At 42.0% G+C, this 22,121-nt stretch overlaps 1 protein-coding gene across 1 annotated transcript in view; it reads right to left on the minus strand.

The window, feature by feature from the left end:
- The window catches only part of LOC139753341 (uncharacterized), a 397,831-nt gene that overhangs the window by 25,238 nt on the left and 350,472 nt on the right, over nt 1–22,121 (minus strand). The window contains exon 6 of the mRNA XM_071669697.1: nt 8,554–8,638. Coding sequence (XP_071525798.1) covers nt 8,554–8,638 — 85 coding nt within the window. The remainder of the gene's footprint in view (nt 1–8,553; nt 8,639–22,121) is intronic.

A 22,121-nucleotide genomic window follows, 5' to 3' on the forward strand; every position in this document is an offset into this window, starting at 1 on the left:
GATCCCGGATATTTGCTAGACTAAGGAACATTAGTTACAACATGGATAACTCATGATTGCTAGATTATGGAACGTTAGTTACAGCGTGGAACACTCTTGATTGTTAGACTATGGAACATTAGGTAGAACATTGAACACTCAAGTTTGCCAGATCATGGAACAATAGTTACAACATGGAACACTCATGTTTGGTAGATTATGGAACATTAGCTACAACACTGAACACTCAAGTCTGCTAGATTATGAAACATTAGTTACAACATGGGACACTAATGTTTGCTAGATTATCGTATAATGGTTACCACATTGAACATTTATGTTTGCTAGATTATGGAACATTAGTTACAACAAGGGAGACTCATATTTGCTATATTATGGAACTTAGTTACATCATGGAACGCTCATGCTTGGTAGAATGTGGAACCCTTGTTACAACATGGACACTCATGTTTGCTAGATTATGGAACATTAGTTACAACATGGAACACTCATGCTTGCCAGATTGTGGAACATTAGTTACAGCATGGTACACTCATGTTTGCTAGATTATGGAACAAGTTACAACACTGAACACTCATTTTTGCTAGATTATGGAACATAAGCTACAACACGGGACACTCATATTTTCCAGATTATGGATCATTAGTTACAACATAGAACGCTCTTACTTGCTATATTATTGAACATCAGTCACAACATGGAACAGTCATGTTTACTAGATTATGGAACATTAGTTACATGGAACACTCATGTTTGCTGGATAATTGAGTATTAGTTAGAACATGGAACACTCATGTTGCTAGGCTATGAAAAATTAGTTATAACATGTAACACTCATGTTTGCCTGATTATGCAACATTAGTTACAACATGGAGCACTCATGTTAGCGAGATAATGGAACATTAGATACAACATGGAACACCCATATTTGCTAGATTATGGAACAATAGTTACAACATGGAACACTCATGTTTGCCAGATTATGGAACATTAGTTAGAACATGGAACACTCATGTTGCTAGGTTATGAAACATTAGTTATAACATGTAACACTCATGTTTGCCTAATTATGGAACATTAGTTACAACATGGAACACTCATGTTAGCTAGATTATGGAAGACTTGTGTTTGATAGATTCAGGAACATTAGTTACATCACTGGGCACTCATGTTCGCAGGATTCTGGAACATCCCTATTACTTACAACATGGGACAATCATGTTTGCAACATTATGGTACATTAGTTATAACACTGGACACTCATGTTTGCTAGATTATGAAACAATCGTATTAGTTACATGTAACACTCATGTTTGCTAGATTATGGTACATTAGATACATGGAACTCTCATGTTTGCTAGATTATGGAACATTAGATACATGGAACTCTCATGTTTGCTATATTATGGAAGATTAGTTACAACATGGAACACTCATGTTTGCTAGATTGTGGAACATTAATTACAACATGGGATACTCATTTCCTCTAGATTATGGAACATCCGGTTTAGTTACAACATGGGGCAATCATGTTTGCTAGGTTATGGAACATCAGCTTAATGGGACACTCATGCTTGCTATCAATGATTATGGAGCATCCAGATTAGTTACATGGAACACTCATGCTTGCTAGTTTACGGAACATTAGTTACAACATGGGACACTCATGTTTGCTAGATTATGGAACATTAGTTACATGGAACAATCATGTTTGGTAGATTATGGAACATTATTTACAACATGGATCACTCATGTTTGGAAGATCATGGAACATTAGTTACAACATGGGACACTCATATTCGCTAGATTATGGAACATCTGGATTAGTTACAACATGGGACAATTATGTTTGCTAGATTTTGGAACATTGGTTACAACATGGGACAATCATATTTGCTAGAACATTGGTTACAACATGGGACACTTATGTTTGGTAGATTATGGAACAACCATATTAGTTACAATATTGAATATTGTAGGTACAGTAGGGTTGAGGGTCAATTCAATTGGGAGGTGAGTTTGAATGGAGAAAAACTGGAGGAAGTGAAGTGTTTTAGATATCTGGGAGTGGATCTGGCAGCGGATGGAACCATGGAAGCGGAAGTGGATCATAGGGTGGGGGAGGGGGCGAAAATTCTGGGAGCCTTGAAGAATGTGTGGAAGTCGAGAACATTATCTCGGAAAGCAAAAATGGGTATGTTTGAAGGAATAGTGGTTCCAACAATGTTGTATGGTTGCGAGGCGTGGACTATGGATAGAGTTGTGCGCAGGAGGGTGGATGTGCTGGAAATGAGATGTTTGAGGACAATGTGTGGTGTGAGGTGGTTTGATCGAGTAAGTAACGTAAGGGTAACAGAGATGTGTGGAAATAAAAAGAGCGTGGTTGAGAGAGCAGAAGAGGGTGTTTTGAAATGGTTTGGTCACATGGAGAGAATGAGTGAGGAAAGATTGACCAAGAGGATATATGTGTCGGAGGTGGAGGGAACGAGGAGAAGAGGGAGACCAAATTGGAGGTGGAAAGATGGAGTGAAAAAGATTTTGTGTGATCGGGGCCTGAACATGCAGGAGGGTGAAAGGAGGGCAAAGAATAGAGTGAATTGGAGCGATGTGGTATACCGGGGTTGACGTGCTGTCAGTGGATTGAATCAAGGCATGTGTATGGGAGTGGGTTGGGCCATTTCTTTCGTCTGTTTCCTTGCGCTACCTCGCAAACGCGGGAGACAGCGACAAAGCAAAAAAAAAAAAAAAAAAAAAATTGAATATCTATGTTTGCTAAATTATGGAACATTAGGTATAACATGGAACACTCATGTTTAATAGGTTATGGAACATTAGGTACAACATGGAAAATTCATATTTGCTAGATAATGGAACATAAGTTACATGGGACATTCATATTCGCTAGATTATGGAACATCCGTATTAGTTATAAATTTGGGCAATCATGTTTGCTAGTTTGTGGAACATTAGGTACAACATGGGGCACTTATGTTTACTAGATCATGGAACATCCATATTAGTTACAACATGGAGCACTCATGTTTGCTAGATTATGGAACATTAGTTACAATATGGGACACCGACCTTTGATAGAAAATGGAACATTAGTTACAACGTGGAAGACTCACATTTGCTAAATTATGGAACATTGTTTACAACATGGGACACTCATGTCTGCTAGATTATGGAACATCAACAACGGAACATCTCAATTCCAGACCTCACGAGGCTCGTTGTGATAGTGGAAGAGAATTGAATGTCATTGATGAATGTGGTACGAGTAGAATGACTTACAGATCTTTCACAGAGGCTGTAAACTTATCGTATTGCTAAGGAGATGCAAAATTGTTAGTTCTGGATATCTTAAGCAAAATGTTTATCGATTCAATGATTAAACGTTTGTATGGTGTTGCTTTCAACTACTCTAATTGTTAAATTGTTCCATACGTTAACAACTCTGATGTAGGAAAGGTACATCGCCTCATTTGAGGTCAAATGTTTGCCCACGAGTTTGTAACGAGGGATATCAGACGATTAAATTACAAGGTAGCTCGTGGGATTATGGAAACATTCAATAATTCTGAATACTGGTATCAGATCACCTCTTAACCTTCTCTTTTCTTATCTAGATTAATTAATTTCTTTTATTTGTCTGTCACAGGATCTGTTTCTCAGATGATTTCCTCTAAATCATCCGTATGAGAGGAATTTAACCTAACCTAGGGTGAACGTTGGAATCTCTGAGGTAGAGGATCTCGGCTGGTGGGTGAGAGGAGTCTTGCGGCAGGAGTTTAGGAGAAAGAAATAAGATTTGTAGAATCAGGAGAGCAATAGTGTGATGGTAGGGTGACACACTTTGAGCCACATAACATCAAAGTTTGGGGACTCAAGGTCCTTGAGGCATACAGCAGGAATCTTGAGTGGAGGTTATAATTGGATATGAAAAGGGACGAGAGAGAACATCATTAGACAACTATGTCTCAGAGAGAAGTAAGATATTAGGAGAAGTACTAGACAGATGGTGTTCAACTGAGATGAGGTTACTAGAGAGACAAAAATCTTGGTAGAATGAATAGAAGGTCGTGGGAGGGGCCGGTACTACTGCTGCCATAGTCCTCCTCCCTCTTACTGGCAGTCGAGTCCGGCACATACCCGGACATTCTTAACACTCCATGATGCTGGGGGTTAGGGAGGGGACATAAATTTGACGTACTCTGTCATGATGAAATTCAAAAATGTTTAATTGGACAGGAATTGGCAAGAGTGCTTATGTATGGTGTATGGTACTAGTGCGGAGAAGATGGCAGTACTAGATCTGTAGTTCCGTTTTGATGAGACAGAAAGTAAGACCAGCAATCGTGACATGGAGGGTGTTCTGGGCACCACCTGAACGCTCCTCAGTCAGCACGGTAGTACCGGCCAATACACTACTACGTCAGCCCTCCCTCTCCCTGGCACGTCAACCCTCCCTCTCCCTGGCACGTCAACCCTCCCTCTCCCTGGCACGTCAGCCCTCCCTCTCCCTGGCACGTCAACCCTCCCTCTCCCTGGCACGTCAGCCCTCCCTCTCCCTGGCACGTCAGCCCTCCCTCTCCCTGGCACGTCAACCCTCCCTCTCCCTGGCACGTCAACCCTCCCTCTCCCTGGCACGTCAGCCCTCCCTCTCCCTGGCACGTCAGCCCTCCCTCTCCCTGGCACGTCAGCCCTCCCTCTCCCTGGCACGTCAACCCTCCCTCTCCCTGGCACTTCAGCCCTCCCTCTCCCTGGCACGTCAGCCCTCCCTCTCCCTGGCACGTCAGCCCTCCCTCTCCCTGGCACGTCAACCCTCCCTCTCCCTGGCACAGCAGTGAGTAAAATGTCTGTAAACTTTATATGTAAGAAAGGAAGCCAAAGTGATGTGGGATGAAGGGGCCATATGTACTTGGTGTTGGAAACATCATGGAAGACGGGAGGACAGCGATGGTGAAGGAAATGACGGATTGTTCGATATGATAACTTGACCATGACGTCCAACCATTACTTCCCTACTATAATGCCCCAAACAAGTTAGATGAGTGTAAGGTTAACCTTGAAGTGATGAACCAGATAAAGCAATACCCTCATCACATGAGGGACCAGCAGGTAGTTACCAGCAGGTGACACCCATACATGCGTTACCAACTGAGTTACAAGATAGTTAAATCCATCACTCTGTTACTAACAAATGAGACCATCAAGAAGCGTTACCGTTACTTATGTCCAAGACTATGAAGCCTTCAACCAGGTACACTACCCTACACCACAGACACGTCATCATGAATCATGTATACCCATGATAGTTACACCACATGAATCATGTATACCCATGATAGTTACACAACATGAATCATGTATACCCGTGATAGTTACACCACATGAATCATGTATACCCGTGATAGTTACACCACATGAATCATGTATACCCGTGATAGTTACACCACATGAATCATGTATACCCATGATAGTTACACCACATGAATCATGTATACCCATGATAGTTACACCACATGAATCATGTATACCCGTGATAGTTACACCACATGAATCATGTATACCCGTGATAGTTACACCACATGAATCATGGGCACCCGTACAAGGTACACCACAGACAGGTCGTGAGGCATGGGCACCCGTACAAGGTACATCACAGACAGGTCATGAGGCATGGGCACCCGTACAAGGTACATCACAGACAGGTCATGAGGCATGGGCACCCGTACAAGGTACACCACAGACAGGTCGTGAGGCATGGGCACCCGTACAAGGTACACCACAGACAGGTCATGAGGCATGGGCACCCGTACAAGGTACACTACAGACAGGTCATGAGGCATGGGCACCCGTACAAGGTACACCACAGACAGGTCGTGAGGCATGGGCACCTGTACAAGGTACACTACAGAGAGGTCATGAGGCATGGGCACCCGTACAAGGTACACCACAGACAGGTCATGAGGCATGGGCACCCGTACAAGGTACATCATAGACAGGTCATGAGGCATAGGCACCCGTACAAGGTACGCCACAGACAGGTCATGAGGCATGGGCACCCGTACAAGGTACACCACAGACAGGTCATGAGGCATGGCCACCCGTACAAGGTACATCACAGACAGGTCATGAGGCATGGGCACCCGTACAAGGTACACCACAGACAGGTCGTGAGGCATGGGCACCTGTACAAGGTACACCACAGACAGGTCATGAGGCATGGGCACCCGTACAAGGTACACCACAGACAGGTCATGAGGCATGGGCACCCGTACAAGGTACACCACAGACAGGTCATGAGGCATGGGCACCCGTGCAAGGTACACCACAGATAGGTCATGAGGCATGGGCACCCGCACAAGGTACATCATAGACAGGTCATGAGGCATGGGCACCCGCACAAGGTACATCACAGACAGGTCATGAGGCATGGGCACCCGTACAAGGTACACCACAGACAGGTCATGAGGCATGGGCACCCGTACAAGGTACACCACAGACAGGTCATGAGGTATTGGCACCCGTACAAGGTACATCACAGACAGGTCATGAGGCATGGGCACCCGTACAAGGTACATCACAGACAGGTCATGAGGCATGGGCACCCGTACAAGGTACATCACAGACAGGTCATGAGGCATGGGCACCCGTACAAGGTACATCACAGACAGGTCATGAGGCATGGGCACCCGTACAAGGTACACCACAGACAGGTCATGAGGCATGGGCACTCGTACAAGGTACACCACAGACAGGTCATGAGGCATGGGCACCCGTACAAGGTACATCACAGACAGGTCATGAGGTATGGGCACCTGTACAAGGTTCACCACAGGCAGGTCATGAGGCATGGGCTCCCGTACAAGGTACACCACAGACAGGTCATGAGGCATGGGCACCCGTACAAGGTACATCACAGACAGGTCATGAGGTATGGGCACCTGTACAAGGTACACCACAGACAGGTCATGAGGCATGGGCACCCGCACAAGGTACATCACAGACAGGTCATGAGGCATGGGCACCCGTACAAGGTACACCACAGACAGGTCATGAGGAATGGGCTCCCGTACAAGGTACACCACAGACAGGTCATGAGGCATGGGCACCCGTACAAGGTACATCATAGACAGGTCATGAGGCATGGGCACCCGTACAAGGTACACCACAGACAGGTCATGAGGTATGGGCACCCGTACAAGGTACACCACAGACAGGTCATGAGGCATGGGCACCCGTACAAGGTACATCACAGACAGGTCATGAGGCATGGGCACCCGTACAAGGTACACCACAGACAGGTCATGAGGCATGGGCACCCGTATAAGGTACATCATAGACAGGTCATGAGGCATGGGCACCCGTACAAGGTACGGCACAGACAGGTCATGAGGTATGGGCAATCGTAAAAGGTACACCACAGACAGGTCGTGAGGCATGAGCACCCGTACAAGGTACATCACAGACAGGTCATGAGGCATGGGCACCCGTACAAGGTACACCCCAGACAGGTCATGAGGCATGGGCACCCGTACAAGGTACACCACAGACAGGTCATGAGGCATGGGCACCCGTGCAAGGTACACCACAGACAGGTCATGAGGTATGGGCACCCGTACAAGGTACACCACAGACAGGTCATGAGGCATGGGCACCCGTACAAGGTACATCACAGACAGGTCATGAGGCATGGGCACCCGTACAAGGTACACCACAGACAGGTCATGAGGCATGGGCACCCGTATAAGGTACATCATAGACAGGTCATGAGGCATGGGCACCCGTACAAGGTACGGCACAGACAGGTCATGAGGTATGGGCAATCGTAAAAGGTTCACCACAGACAGGTCGTGAGGCATGAGCACCCGTACAAGGTACATCACAGACAGGTCATGAGGCATGGGCACCCGTACAAGGCACATCACAGACAGGTCGTGAGGCATGGGCACCCGTACAAGGTACATCACAGACAGGTCATGAGGCATGGGCACCCGTACAAGGTACATCACAGACAGGTCGTGAGGCATGGGCACCCGTACAAGGTACATCACAGACAGGTCATGAGGCATGGGCACCCGCACAAGGCACATCACAGACAGGTCGTGAGGCATGAGCACCCGTACAAGGTACACCACAGACAGGTCATGAGGCATGGGCACCCGTACAAGGTACACCACAGACAGGTCATGAGGCATGGGCACCCTTACTAATTTCACGGATACGTCATGAATCACGTACACCTGTGCAAACTATATCACAGGCAAGTCGTGACACGTAATACATCATAGGGTCTCGTAAGTAACAGACAAGTCATGAATAATGTTCAGCTGTCATCTGTATCAGAGAGACATAGTGAATGATAGATATCCGTACTAAACTATATCATGACACGTCTTCTATCACTGGCATCTCAACAAGTTATGACACAGATCACAAACACGTCATGAATAATGAAACATTGATTAATACTACCATGGTTTAAGAAGCATCTATTATAACAAAGATTCTATCTATTCCCAAGAACAATGTAAACTGTCAACTTACTGAGAGCCAAAACCACAGTCGTAATATGTTAGGATGTGTCTCTCGCTCACTAACACCCCGTCACACCCTGACCATATATCTTCACCTGTTAAGAGAAGGTGAAAAGGTATAATACTATACGATGCTATCCATAATGAAGTTCCTAAATAATACATTTTCATGGCATATAAGATTAAAAGGTTACTTCATTAACATAAAGTGAGGAAATGTTATAATGAGGTTAATGCAATATGGAAATCAGAATCATGGCTTAAGGTTAATGGGTCACGGTATGGCAGTCAGAGGTCATGGGTCATGTTAATATTGTCAACCCGAGTCATGGGACATGGCTAAGCGGTCAGGGTCCATGGATTATGGTATGACAATCATGATTCAGAGGACATGACTTGGCGGGTTGGGGTCATGGATCATGTTGTATCATTCAGGGGACATTGGGTATGGGATAACAATAAGGAATCATTAATTACTGGGTCATGGTGTGAGAGTCAAAGGTCAAGGATCATTACATGGTGGGACAGTTAGAGGTCAAGAATCACTGGAATATGGCATGACAGTGAGGGGTCAAGGATCATTGGATCATGTTATGACATTCAAAAGTCAAGGATCATTGGGTCATGGCGTGACAGTCAGTATCCAAGGATCATTGGGTCATGGTGTGAGAGTCAGAGGTTAAGGATCATTCGATCTTAGTGTGACAATCAGAGGTCATAATCATTGGAGCATGGTGTGATAGTCAGAGGTCCTGGATCATTGGCTCATGGTGTGACAGTTAGCTGTCAAGGATCATTGGATCATGGTGTGACAATCAGAGGTCATGGATCATTGGATCATGGTGTGACAGTCAGCAGTCAAGGATCATTGGATCATGGTGTGACAGTCAGATGTCAAGAATCATTGGCTCATAGTGTGACAATCAGGGGTCAAGGATAATTAGATCGTAGTGTAACAGTCAGAGGTTAAGGCTCATTGAATCATGGGGTCACAGTCAGAGGTCAAGGATCATTTGATCATGGTGTGACAGTCAGTAGTCAAAGATCACTGAATCATGGTGTGACAGTCAGATGTCAAGGAACATTGAATCATAGTGTGACAATCAGATCATAGTGTGACAGTCAGAGGTCATGGATCATTGGATCACAGCATGATAGTCAGTTTTCATAGATCGTTGGATAATACTGTGACAGTCAGTAGTTAAGGCTCACTGGATCTTAGTGTGACAGCCAGATTTCATGGATCATTGTATCATGGTGTAACAGACAGTAGTCATTGATTATTGAATCATGGTGTGACATTCAGAAGTCAAGGATCGTTGGATCATTTTGTGACAGTCATGGGTCATGGATAATTGGATCATGGTGTGACAGTAGGTAATCAAGGATCAGTGGATCATGGTGTGACAGTCAGGGGTCAAGGATCGTCAGATCATAGTGTGATAGTCAGAGGTCAAGGCTCATTGGATCATGGTGTGACAGTCAGTCGTCAAGGATCATTGGATCATGGTGTTACGGTCAGTAGTCAAGGATCACTGGATCAAGGTGTGATAATCAGTGGTCAAGGATTATTGGATTATGTTGTGACAGTTAGTGGTCAAGGATGTCTAGATCAAGGTGTGATAGGTAGATGTCAAGGAACATTGAATGATAGTGTGATAATCAGGGGTCAAGGAGCATTGGATCATAGTGTGAGAGTTAGGGGTCAAGGTTCATTGGATCATGGTGTAAGTCAGAGGTCTAGGTTTATTGCATCATGGTGTGACAGTCAAATGTCAAGTATTATTGGATCATCGTGCGACAGTCACAGGTCATGGATAATTGGATCATAGTGTGACAATCAGAGGCCAAGGATCATTGGATCATGATGTGACAGTCAGAGGTCATAGATCGTTGGATACTGGTGTGAGAGTCAGAGGTTAAGGATTATTAGTTCATATGATGACAGAAGTGATGGATCATGAGATCATGGTGTGACAGTCAGTCGTCAGGGATCTTTGGAATCATTGGATCATTGAATCATGGCATGACAGAAATAATTCATGGATTATTGGATCATGGTTTGACAGTCAGAGGTCATGGATCATTAGATCATGGTATGACAGTCAGAGGTCAAGGCTTATTGGATCATAGTGTGACAGTCAGTAGTCAAGGATCATTGGATCATGGTGTGACAGTCAGATGCCAAGGATCACTTGATCACTGAGTGACAATCAAAGGCCAGAGATCATTGGATCTTGATGTGACAGCCAGAGGTCAAGGCTCATTGGATCATGGTGTGACAGCCAGAGGTCAAGGATCATTGAATCATGGTGAGACAGTCAGAGGTCAAGGATGATTGGATCATAGTTTGACAGTCAGTGGCCATGGATCAATGGATGATGGTGTGACAGTCAGAGGTAAAGGCTCATTCGATCAAGGTGTGACAATCAATTGTCAAGGATTGTTGGATCATGGTGTGACAGTCAGTAGTTAAGAATCATTCGATCATGGTGTGACAGTCAGTAGTCAAGGATCATTAGATCTTGGTGTGACATTCAGAGGTCAAGGATCTTTAGATCATGGTGTGACAGTCAGAGGTAGATGCTCATTGAATCATGGTGTGATAGTCAGAGGTCACGGATCATTGGATCATGGTGTGACAGTCAGTAGTCAAAGATCATTTGATCATGGTGTGACAGTCAGTGGTCACGGATCACTAGATCATGGTGTTACAGTCAGATGTCAAAGAACATTGGATGATAGTGTGACAATGAGAGGCAAAGGATCATTGGATCATGGTGTGACAGGAAGAGATCAAGGCTCATTGGATCATGGTGTGAGTCGGAGGTCCAGGATTATTGGATCATGGTGTGACAGTCAGCTGTCAAGGATCAATGGATCATATTGCGACAGTCAGAGGTCATGGATCATTATATCAGATTGTGACAGTCAGAGGTGAAAGATCATTGGATCATAGGGTGACAATCAGAAGTAAAGGATCATTGGATCAAGGTGTGACAGTCAGTGGTCTGGGATCTTTGGAAGATGGTGTGAGAGTTAGTCATGGATCATTGAATCATGGTGTGACAGTAATAATTCATGGATCATTGGATCATGGTGTGACAGTCAGAGGTCATGGATCCTTAGATCATGGTGTGATAGTCAGAGGTCATGGATCATTGGATCATAGTGTGACAATCAGTGGCCAAGGATAATTGAATCATGGTGTGAAAGTCAGAGGTCGATGTCCATTGGATCATTGTTTGAGTCAGATGTCAAGGATCATTGGATCATAGTGTGATAGTCAAGGGTCTAGGTTCATTGGATCTTGGTGAGTCAGAAGGTCTAGGACTATTGGATCATTGTGTGACAGTCAGTTATCGAGGATCATTGGATCATAGTGCGACAGCTAGAGGTCATGGATCACTGGATCATAGTGTGACAGTCAGGGGTCAAGGATCAATGGATCATAGTGTGATAATCAGAGGCAAAGGATCATTGGATCATTGGATCATGATTTGAAAGTCAGAGGTGAAGGATCATTGGATCATAGGATGACAGTCAGAAGGAAAGGATCATTGGATCAGGGTGTGACAGTCATTGGTTAAGGATCTTTGGGAGATAGTGTGAGAGTCAGAGGTCATGGATCGTTGAATCACGGTGACAGTAATTTTTCATGGATCATTGGATCATGGTGAGACAGTCAGACGTCAAGGATCATTGGATTATGGCGTGACACTCAGAGGTCAAGGATCATTGGATCATAGTACGACAGTCATAGGTCATGCATCATTGGATCATAGTTTGACATTCAGATGTCAAGGATCATTGGATCATGTTGTGTCAGTCACAGGTCATCGATCATTGGATCATGGTGTGACATTCAGTTGTCAAAGATCATTAGATCATGGTGTGACAGTCCGATCATGGTGTGACAGTCAGAGGTCAAGGCTCATTGAATGATGGTGTGACAATCAGTAGTCACTGATTGGATCATGGTGTGACAGTCAGTAGTTAAGAATCATTGGATCATGGTGTGACAATCAGTGGTCAAGCATCACTAGATCATGGTGTGACAGTCAGTAGCCAAGGGTCATTGGATCATGGTGTGATAGTCAGGGGGCTAGGATCATTGGATCATGATGTGACAGTCAGGATTCATGAATCATTGGATCATGATATGACAGTCAGAGGTCAAAGATCATGGGATCATAGTGTGACAGTCAGATTCATGGATTATTCTATCATATTGTGACAGTCAGAGGTCAAGGATCATTGTATCATGGTGTTAGTCAGAGGTCATGGATCATTGGATCATGTTACAGTCAGTAGTCAAGGATCATTGGATCATGGTGTGACAGTCAGATTTCATGGATCATTGGATCATAGTGTGACAGTGAGAGGTCATGAATCATTGGATCACAGTGTGATAATCAGAGGCCATGGATCATTAGATCATGATGTGACAGCAGAGGTCGTGGATCATTAGATCATAGTGTGACAAAGATCATTGGATCATGGTGTAACAGTCAGAGATCGAGGATCATTGGATCATTGTGTGAGAGTCAAATGTCAAGAATCATTGGATCGTGATGTGAAAGTGAGAAGTCATGGATCATTGGATCACAGTTTGACAGTCAGTTGTCAAGGATCATTGGATCATGGTGTAACTATCAGATGTCAAGGATCTTTGGATCATGGCGTAAGAGTCAGAGGTCAAGGATCATTCTGTCTCCGAGTGACAATCACAAGTCATGGATATTTGGATCACGATGCGACAGTCAGTGGTTATGTATCATTAGATCATAGGGCGACAGGGGTCAAAGATCATTGGATCATGGTGTAACAGTCACAGGTTAAGGCTCATTGTATCATGGTCTGACTGTCAAAATTCATTCATCATTGGATCGTGGTGTGAGAGTCAGAGGGTCATGGATCATTGGATCATAGTGTGACAGTCAGACGTCAAGGATCATTGGATCATAGTGTGACAGTCAGTAGTTAAGGATCATTGGATCATGGCGTGATAGTCACATGTCATCGATAATTGGATCATAGTGTGACAATCAGAGGTAATGGATCATTGGATCAGGGTGTGACTGTCAGATTTCAAAAATTATAGGATGATGGTGTGAGTCACATGTCATGGATCATTGGATCATGGTGTGACAGTCAGTAGTCAAGAATCATTGGATCATGATGTGGGAGTCAGTAGTCAAGGATCATTGGATCATGGTATGACAGTCAGTAGTTAAGGATCATTGGATCATGATGTGACAGTCATTAGCCAAGGATTATTAGATCATGGAATGATATTCAGGGGTCAAGGATCATTAGATCATGGTGTGAGTCAGAGGTTAAGGCTCATTGAATCATGGTGTGACAGCCAGAGGTCAAGGATCATTGGATCATTGTGTGACAGTCAGAGGTGAAGGCTAATTGGATCATGATATGACAGTCAATAGTCAAGGATCATTGGATCATGGTGTGACAGTCAGTAGACAAGGATCATTGGATCACAGTGCAACAGTCAGAGGTCATGGATCATTGGATCATAGTGTGACAATCAGAGGTCAAGGATCATTGGATCATGGTGTGACAGTCAGAGGACAAGGATCATTGGATCATGGTGTGAGTCTGAGGTCAAGGATCATTGGATCATAGTGTGACAGTCAGAGGACAAGGATCATTGGATCATAGTGTGACAGTCAGAGGACAAGGATCATTGGATCATGGTGTGAGTCCGAGGTCAAGGACCATTGGATCATGGTGTGAAAGTCAGATATCAAGGATCATTGGATTATAGCGTGACAGTCAGAGGTGATGCATCATTGGATCATTGTGTGGCTGTCAGATGTCAAGGATCATTGGATCATGGTGTGACAGCCAGAATTCATGGAACATTGGATCATGGTGTGACAATCAGAGGTCATGGATCATTAGATCATGCTTAACATTCAAGGTTCATTAGATCATATTGTGAAAGTCAGAGGTCAAGGCTCATTGAATTAAGGTGTGACAGTCAGTAGTCAAAGATCATTGGATCATGATGTGACTGACAGTAGTCAAGGATTATTGGATGACAGTGCAAAAATCAGAGGTTACGGATCATTGGATCATAGTGTGTCAGTCAGTGTCAAGGATCTCTGGATTATGATGTGACATTCAGGGGTCACGGATCATTAGATCATAGTGTGACAGTCAGATGTCAAGGATCATTGAATCATGGTGAGACAGATAGTAGTCAAGGATCACTGGATCATGGTGTGAAGGTCATTAGTCAAGGATCTTTGGATCATGGTGTGACAGTCAGTAGTCAATGATCGCTAGATCATGGTGTGACAGTCAGATGTTAAGGAATATTGGATCATAATGTGACAATCAGAGGCCAAGGATCTTTGGATCATGGTGTGATAGTCAGAGGTCAAGACTCATGGATCATGGTGTGAATCAGATGTCAAGGGTCATTGGATTATGGTGTGACAGTCAGTTGTTAAGGATCATTGGATCATAATGCGACAGTCAGTGTCATGGATCATTGGATCATAATGTGACAGTTAGAGGTCAGTGATCATTGGATTATAGTGTGACAGTCAAAAGTTATGGATCATTGGAGCATTATGCGACAGTTAGATGTCAAGAATCATTGGATTATGGTGTGATATGTAGGAATTCATGGATAATTGGATTATAGTGCGACATTCAGAGGTCAAGAACCATTGGATCATATCGTGACAGACAGCTTTTATGGATCGTTGGATCATGGTGTGACAGGGTCGTTGGATCTTAGTTTGGCAGTCAGATTTCATGGATCATTGTAAATGTAGTGACAGTTAGTAGACAAGGATCACTGGATCATGGTGTGACAGTCAGTAGTCAAGGATCACTGGATCATGGTGTGATAGTCAGTAGTCAAGGAGTGTTGAATCATGGTGTGATAGTCAGAGGTCATGGATCATTTGATCATGGTGAAATAGTCAGTATTTAAGTCAGTATTCAATCTGATAAGGATGCAGACCTCCTATACTTCAAGCCAACTTGATAAACTATCATTCTAACCATTCTTCAAGTCAACCTAATAAAGTATCATTCCACCTGATAAAGTGTTATTTCACCCATACTTCAAGTCAACCTGATAAAGTTCCATTCCACCCACAGTTTAAGTCAATCTGATAAATTTGCAGACCACCTATACTTCAAACCAATTTGATAATGTTTCATTCTAATCATTCTTCAAGTCAACCTGATAAAGTTCCATTCCACCTGAAAATTCAGTTCAACCTGATAAAGTACCATTTCACCCATACTTCAAGTCAACCAGATAAAGTACCGTTCCACCCACAGTTAAAGTCAATCTGATAGATTTGTAGGCCACCTTCACTTCAAGCCAACTTGATATACTATCATTGTAACCATTCTTCAAGTCAACCTAATAAAGTACTATGCCACCCATATTTCAAGTTAACCCGGTAAAGTACTATTCCACCCGAACTTCAAGTCAACCTGATAAAGAGCTAATTCCACCCATACTTCAAGTCAACCTGATAAAGTACCACTTCACCAATACTTCAAGTCATCCTGATGAGGTACCAAGCCACCCATACTTCAAGCCCAAATGAGAAAGTAGCATTTCTACCACACTTTAAGGCAATCTGACCAATTGCCATTTCACCTATACTTCAAGTCATCCCAATGAAGTACCATTCCACCCATACTTAAAGTCAACCTGATAGAGTACCATTTCATCCACAGTTCAAGCCAACTTGATAAAGTACTATTCTACCCGTACTTAAAGTCAATATGATAAAGTACCATTCTAGCTACACTTCAAGTCAATCTATTAATGTCTCATACCACCAATACTTTAAGTCACATGATAAAGAACATTCTATCCATACTTCAAGTCAACCTGATAAAGTACCATTCCACCTATACTTGAAGTCAATCTGGTGAAGTACCATTCCACACATACTTCAAGTGAACTTCATAAAGTACCATTCCACCCATACTTCAAGTCAACCTGATAAAGTGCCATTCCACCCATACTTCAAGTTAACCTGAGAAAATACCATTCCACCCACAGTTAAAGTCAATCCCATAAAGTTGCAGACCTCTTACACTTCAAGCCAACTTGATAAACTACCATCCTAACCATTCTTCAAGTCAACCTGATAAAGTTCCATTCCATCTGAAAATTCAGTTCAACCTGATAAAGTACTATTTCACCCATACTTCAAGTCTACCTGATAAAGTACCACTCCATCCACAGTTAAAGTCAATCTAATAAATTTGCAGACCACCTATACTTCAAGCCTACTTGATATAATATAATTTTAACCATTCTTCAAGTCAACCTAATAAGGTTCCATTCCACCTGATAATTCAATTGAACCTGAGAAAGTATAATTTCACAAATGCTTCAAGTCAACCTGATATAGTACTATGCCACACATACTTCAAGTCAACCCGATAAAGTACCATTCCACCCACACTTCAAATCAATCTGACCAATTGCCATTCTACCAATACTTCAAGTCAACCAGATGAACTACCATTTAAACCACACTTCAAGTCAACCTGATAAAGTACCATACCATCCATATTTCAAGCCAACCTGATAAAGCACCATTTCACTCATACTTTAAGTCATCTGATAAAGTACCAATCCAACCACACTTCAAGTCAATCTGAGAATGTAGCATGCCTCCAATACTTTAAGTCAACCTGATAAAGAACCATTCCACCCATACTTCAAGTCAAACTGATAAAGTATTACTCCACCAGTACTTGAAGTTAACCTGATAAAGCACTATTGTACCTACACTTCAAGTTAATCTGATAAAGTACCATACCACATATATTTCAAGTCAACCTGAAAAAGTACAATTCCACACATATTTCAAGTCAACCTGATAAAGTACCACTCCACGCACGCTTCAAGTCGACCTGATAAAGTACCATTCCATCTATACTTCAAATCAAAGTGATAAAGTGCCATTCCACCCATACTCCAAGTCAACTTGATAAAGTATCATTCCATCTGTACTTTAAGTCAACCTGGAAAGGTACCATTCCTCCCATAATTCGAGCTGATAAAGTAGCATTTCACCGAAAGCTCGTCAACCTGAAAACGTACAGTTCAACCCATATTTCACGTCACCATGATAAAGTACCATTCCACCCACACTTCAAGTCAATCTGATGAAGTACCATTCTACCCATACTTCAAATCAACTTGATAAAGTACCATTCCACCTATACTTCAAGTCAACCTGATGAGGTACCATTCCACTAATACTTCAAGTCAAACTGATAAACTACCATTACACCAATACTTTAAGTAAACCTGATAAAGTCCCATTCCACCTATGGTTCAAGTCAACCTGATAAAATACCATTCCACTTACACTTAAAGTCTGTCTGATAAAGTAAAAGACCACCAATACTTTAAGTCAACTTGATAAACTCCTATTCTACCCATACGACAAAAGAACCTAATAAAGTACCATTCCATCCATATTTCAAACCAACCTGGTAAAGTACCATTTCACCCATGCTTCAAGTCAACATTATGAAGTACCATTGAAGCAGCACTTGGAGTAAACCTCATAAAGTACCATTCCCCCCATACTTCAAGTCAACCTGATAAGGTAATATACCATCTATACTTCAAGTCAACCTAATAAGGAACCATTCTACCCATACCTCAAGTCACCCTGATAAAGTATCATTCCACCTATATATCAAGTCATCCTGAAAAAGTACCATTCCTCCTGTAATTCCAGTCAACCTGATAAAGTGCCATTGCACCCATACTTCAAGTCAACCTGATAAAGTGCCATTACACACATACTTCGAGTCAACCCGATAAAGTACCACTCCACCTACAGTTAAAGTCAATCTGATAAAGTAGCAGACCACCTATATTTCAAGCTAACTTGATAAACTATCATTCTACCCATTCTTCAAGTCAACCTAATAAAGTACCATTCCATCCATACGTCAATTCAATCCCATAAAGTACCATTTCCCCCACACTTCAAGTCAGTCTGACCAAGTACCATTCCACCTATACTTCAAGTCAACCCAGTGAAGTATCATTGCACCCATACTTCAAGTCAACCTGATAAAGTACCGTTTCATGCACAGTTCAATTCAACCTGATAAAGTGCAATTCTACCCATCCTTCAAGCTAATCTGATATAGTTCCATTCCAGCTACACTTCAAGTCACTCTGATAATGTCTCATACCACCAATACTTTAAGTCATCCTAATAAAGAACCATTCTACCCATACTTCAATTCAACCTGTTATAGTACCATTCCAGCTATACTTCAAGTCAATCTGGTGAAGTACCATTCACTCATACTTCAAGTCAACCTGATAAAGTAAGATTCTACCCACATTTAAAGGCAATCAGATAACATTACAGACCACCTATACTTCAAGCCAACTTGATAAGCTATCATTCTAACCATTCTTCAAGTCAACCTAATAAAGTACCTTTTCACCTGATAATTTAATTCAATCTGATAAAGTACTATTTCACCTATACTTTAAGTAACCTAATAAAGTATCATTCCACCCACAGTTGAAGTCAATCTGACAAAGTTGCAGACCACCTATACTTCAAGCTAACTTGATAAACTATCATTCTAACCATTCTTCAAGTCAACCTAATATAGTACCATTCCACCTGATATTTCAATTTAACCCAATAAAGTAAAAGTTCATCTATACTTCAAGTCAACCTGATAAAGTTCTATGCCACCCATACTTCAAGTCAACCCGATAAAGTACCATTCCACTCACTCTTCAAGACAATCTGACCAAGTACCATTCCACCTGTAGTTTAAGTTAACTTAGTGAAGTACCATTCCCCCGGTACTTCATGTCAACCTGATAAAGTAACATTTTATCCACAGTTCAGTTCAACCTGATAAAGTACCATTCCACCCACATTTGAAGTCAATCTGATAATGTACCATTCCACCCACATTTCAAGTTAATCTGATAATGTAGCATACCAACAATACTTTAAGCCAACCTGATAAAGTACCATTCCACAGACACTTAAGTCAATCTGACAAAGTATCATACCACCAATACTTCAAGTCAACCTGATAATGAACCATTCTACCCATACTTAAAGTCACCCTAATAAAGTATCATTCCACCTATACTCTAATTCAACCTGAAAAAGTACCATTCCTCTCATAATTCAATTCAACCTAATGAAGTAACATTTCACCCACGCTTCAAGTCAACCTGAAAAAGTACCATTCCACCAATCCTTCAAGTCAATCTGATATTGTACCAGTCGACCATACTTCAAGTCAACCTAATAAAGTACCATTTCATCCACAGTTCAATTCGACCTGATAAAGTGCCATTCTACCCATCCTTCAAGTTAATCTGATAAAGTACAATTCCAGCTACACTTCAAGTCAATCTGATAAAGTCTCATACCACCATTACTTTAAGTCACCCTAATAAAGAACCATTCTACCCATACTTCAAGTTAACCTGTTATAGTACCATTCCAGCTATACTTCAAGTCAATCCGGTGAAGTACCATTCCAGCCATACTTCAAGTGAACTTGATAAAGTACCATTCCACCCATACTTAAAGTCAAGCTGATAAAATACCATTCCACCCACAGTTGAAAGCAATCAGATAACGTTGCAGACCACCTATACTACATGCCAGCTTGATAAACTATCATTCTAATTATTCTTCAAGTCAACCTGATAAAATGCCATTCCACCTGATAATTCAACTTCATCTGATAAAGTACTATTTCACCTATACTTCAAGTAACCTAATAAAGTATCATTCCACCCACAGTTGAAGTCAATCTGACAAAGTTGCAGACCACCTACACTTTAAGCTAACTTGATAAACTATCATTCTAACCATTCTTCAAGTCAACCTAATATAGTACCATTCCACCTGACAATTAAATTTAACTTGATAAAGTAAAATTTCACACATACTTCAAGTCAACCTGGTAAAGTTCTATGCCACCCACACTTCAAGTCAACTGGATAAAGTGCCATTCCATTCACACTTCAAGACAATCTGACCAAGTACCTTTCCACCTGTAGTTCAAGCTAACTTGGTGAAGTACCATTCCACCCATACTTCATGTCAAGCTGATAAAGTAACATTTCATCCACAGTTCAGGTCAAACTTATAAAGTACCCTTCCACTCACACTTCAAGTCAATCTGATAAAGTAACATACCACCTCTACTTCAAGTCAACCTGATAAAGAACCATTCTACCCATACTTCAAGTCAACCAGATAAAATACCTTTTCACCTATACTTCAAATCAACCTGAAAAAGTACCATTTCACCCATATTTCAAGTCAACTTGTTCAGTAGAGTTTCACCCATACTTCAAGTCAACCTGATAAATTACCATTCCATCCATACTTCATGTCAACCTGATGAAATACCATTCCACCCACACTTCAAGTCAACCTGAGAAAGTTGCATTTCACCTATACTTTAAGTCAACCTGATGAAGTACCATTCCAATCATACTTCAAATCAACCTGATCCAGTGCCATTCCACCCATTCTTCAAGTCAACCTGATAAAGTACCATTCCATACACAATTAATGTCAATCAGATAAAGTAACAGACCACCTATACTTCAAGTGAACATGACAAACTACCATTCTACCCATTCTTAAAGTCACCCTGATAAAGTACCATTCCACTCATATTTCAATTCAACCTGATAAAGTACCATTTCACCCATCCTTGAAGTCAACCTGATAAAGTACCATTTGAGCAGTACTTCAAGTCAACCTGATAAAGTATCATTCCAATCACTCTTCAACTCAACCTGAAAAAGTAAGATTCCACTTATACAACAAGTCACTCTGATAAAGTACCATTCCACCCATACTTGAAGTCAACCTGATAACTTACCATTTCACCCATAATTCAAGTGAACCTGATAAAGTATCATGGCATCTCTACTTCAAGTCACCCTGATGAAGTACCGTTTCACCCATACTTCAAGTCAAACTGATAAAGTACCATTCCACCTATACTTTAAGTCAACCTGAAAAAGTACCATTCCTGCCATTTTTCAAGTCAAACTTATAAAGTAACATTTCACATACACTTCATGTCAACCTGATAAAGTACCATTCCATCCATACTTTAAGTTAACCTTATGAATTACTACTCCACTCACACTTCAAGTCAACTTGATAAATTACCATTCCACTAACACTTCTACTCAACCTAAAAAAGTAAAATTCTACCTATACTATAAGTCACCCTTCAAGTAAACCTAAAAAGTACCATATCACCCATACTTCAGGTTAACCTGATAAAGTACCAAGGCATCCATACTTCAATTCACCCTGGTAAAGTACGATTTCACCCATAATTCAAGCGAACCTGATAGACTACTACTCCATCCTCACTTCATTTCATTCTGATAAAGTAACATACCACCTATACTTAAAGTCAACGTGATAAAGAAACATTCTACCCATACCTCAAGTCAACCTGATGAAGTATCATGTCACCCTCACTTCAGGTCAACTTGATAAAGTCCTATTCCATCCA

This window comes from Panulirus ornatus, chromosome 14 (assembly GCF_036320965.1).
Source record: "Panulirus ornatus isolate Po-2019 chromosome 14, ASM3632096v1, whole genome shotgun sequence".
In the NCBI taxonomy this organism is placed as follows: Eukaryota; Metazoa; Arthropoda; class Malacostraca; order Decapoda; family Palinuridae; genus Panulirus; species Panulirus ornatus.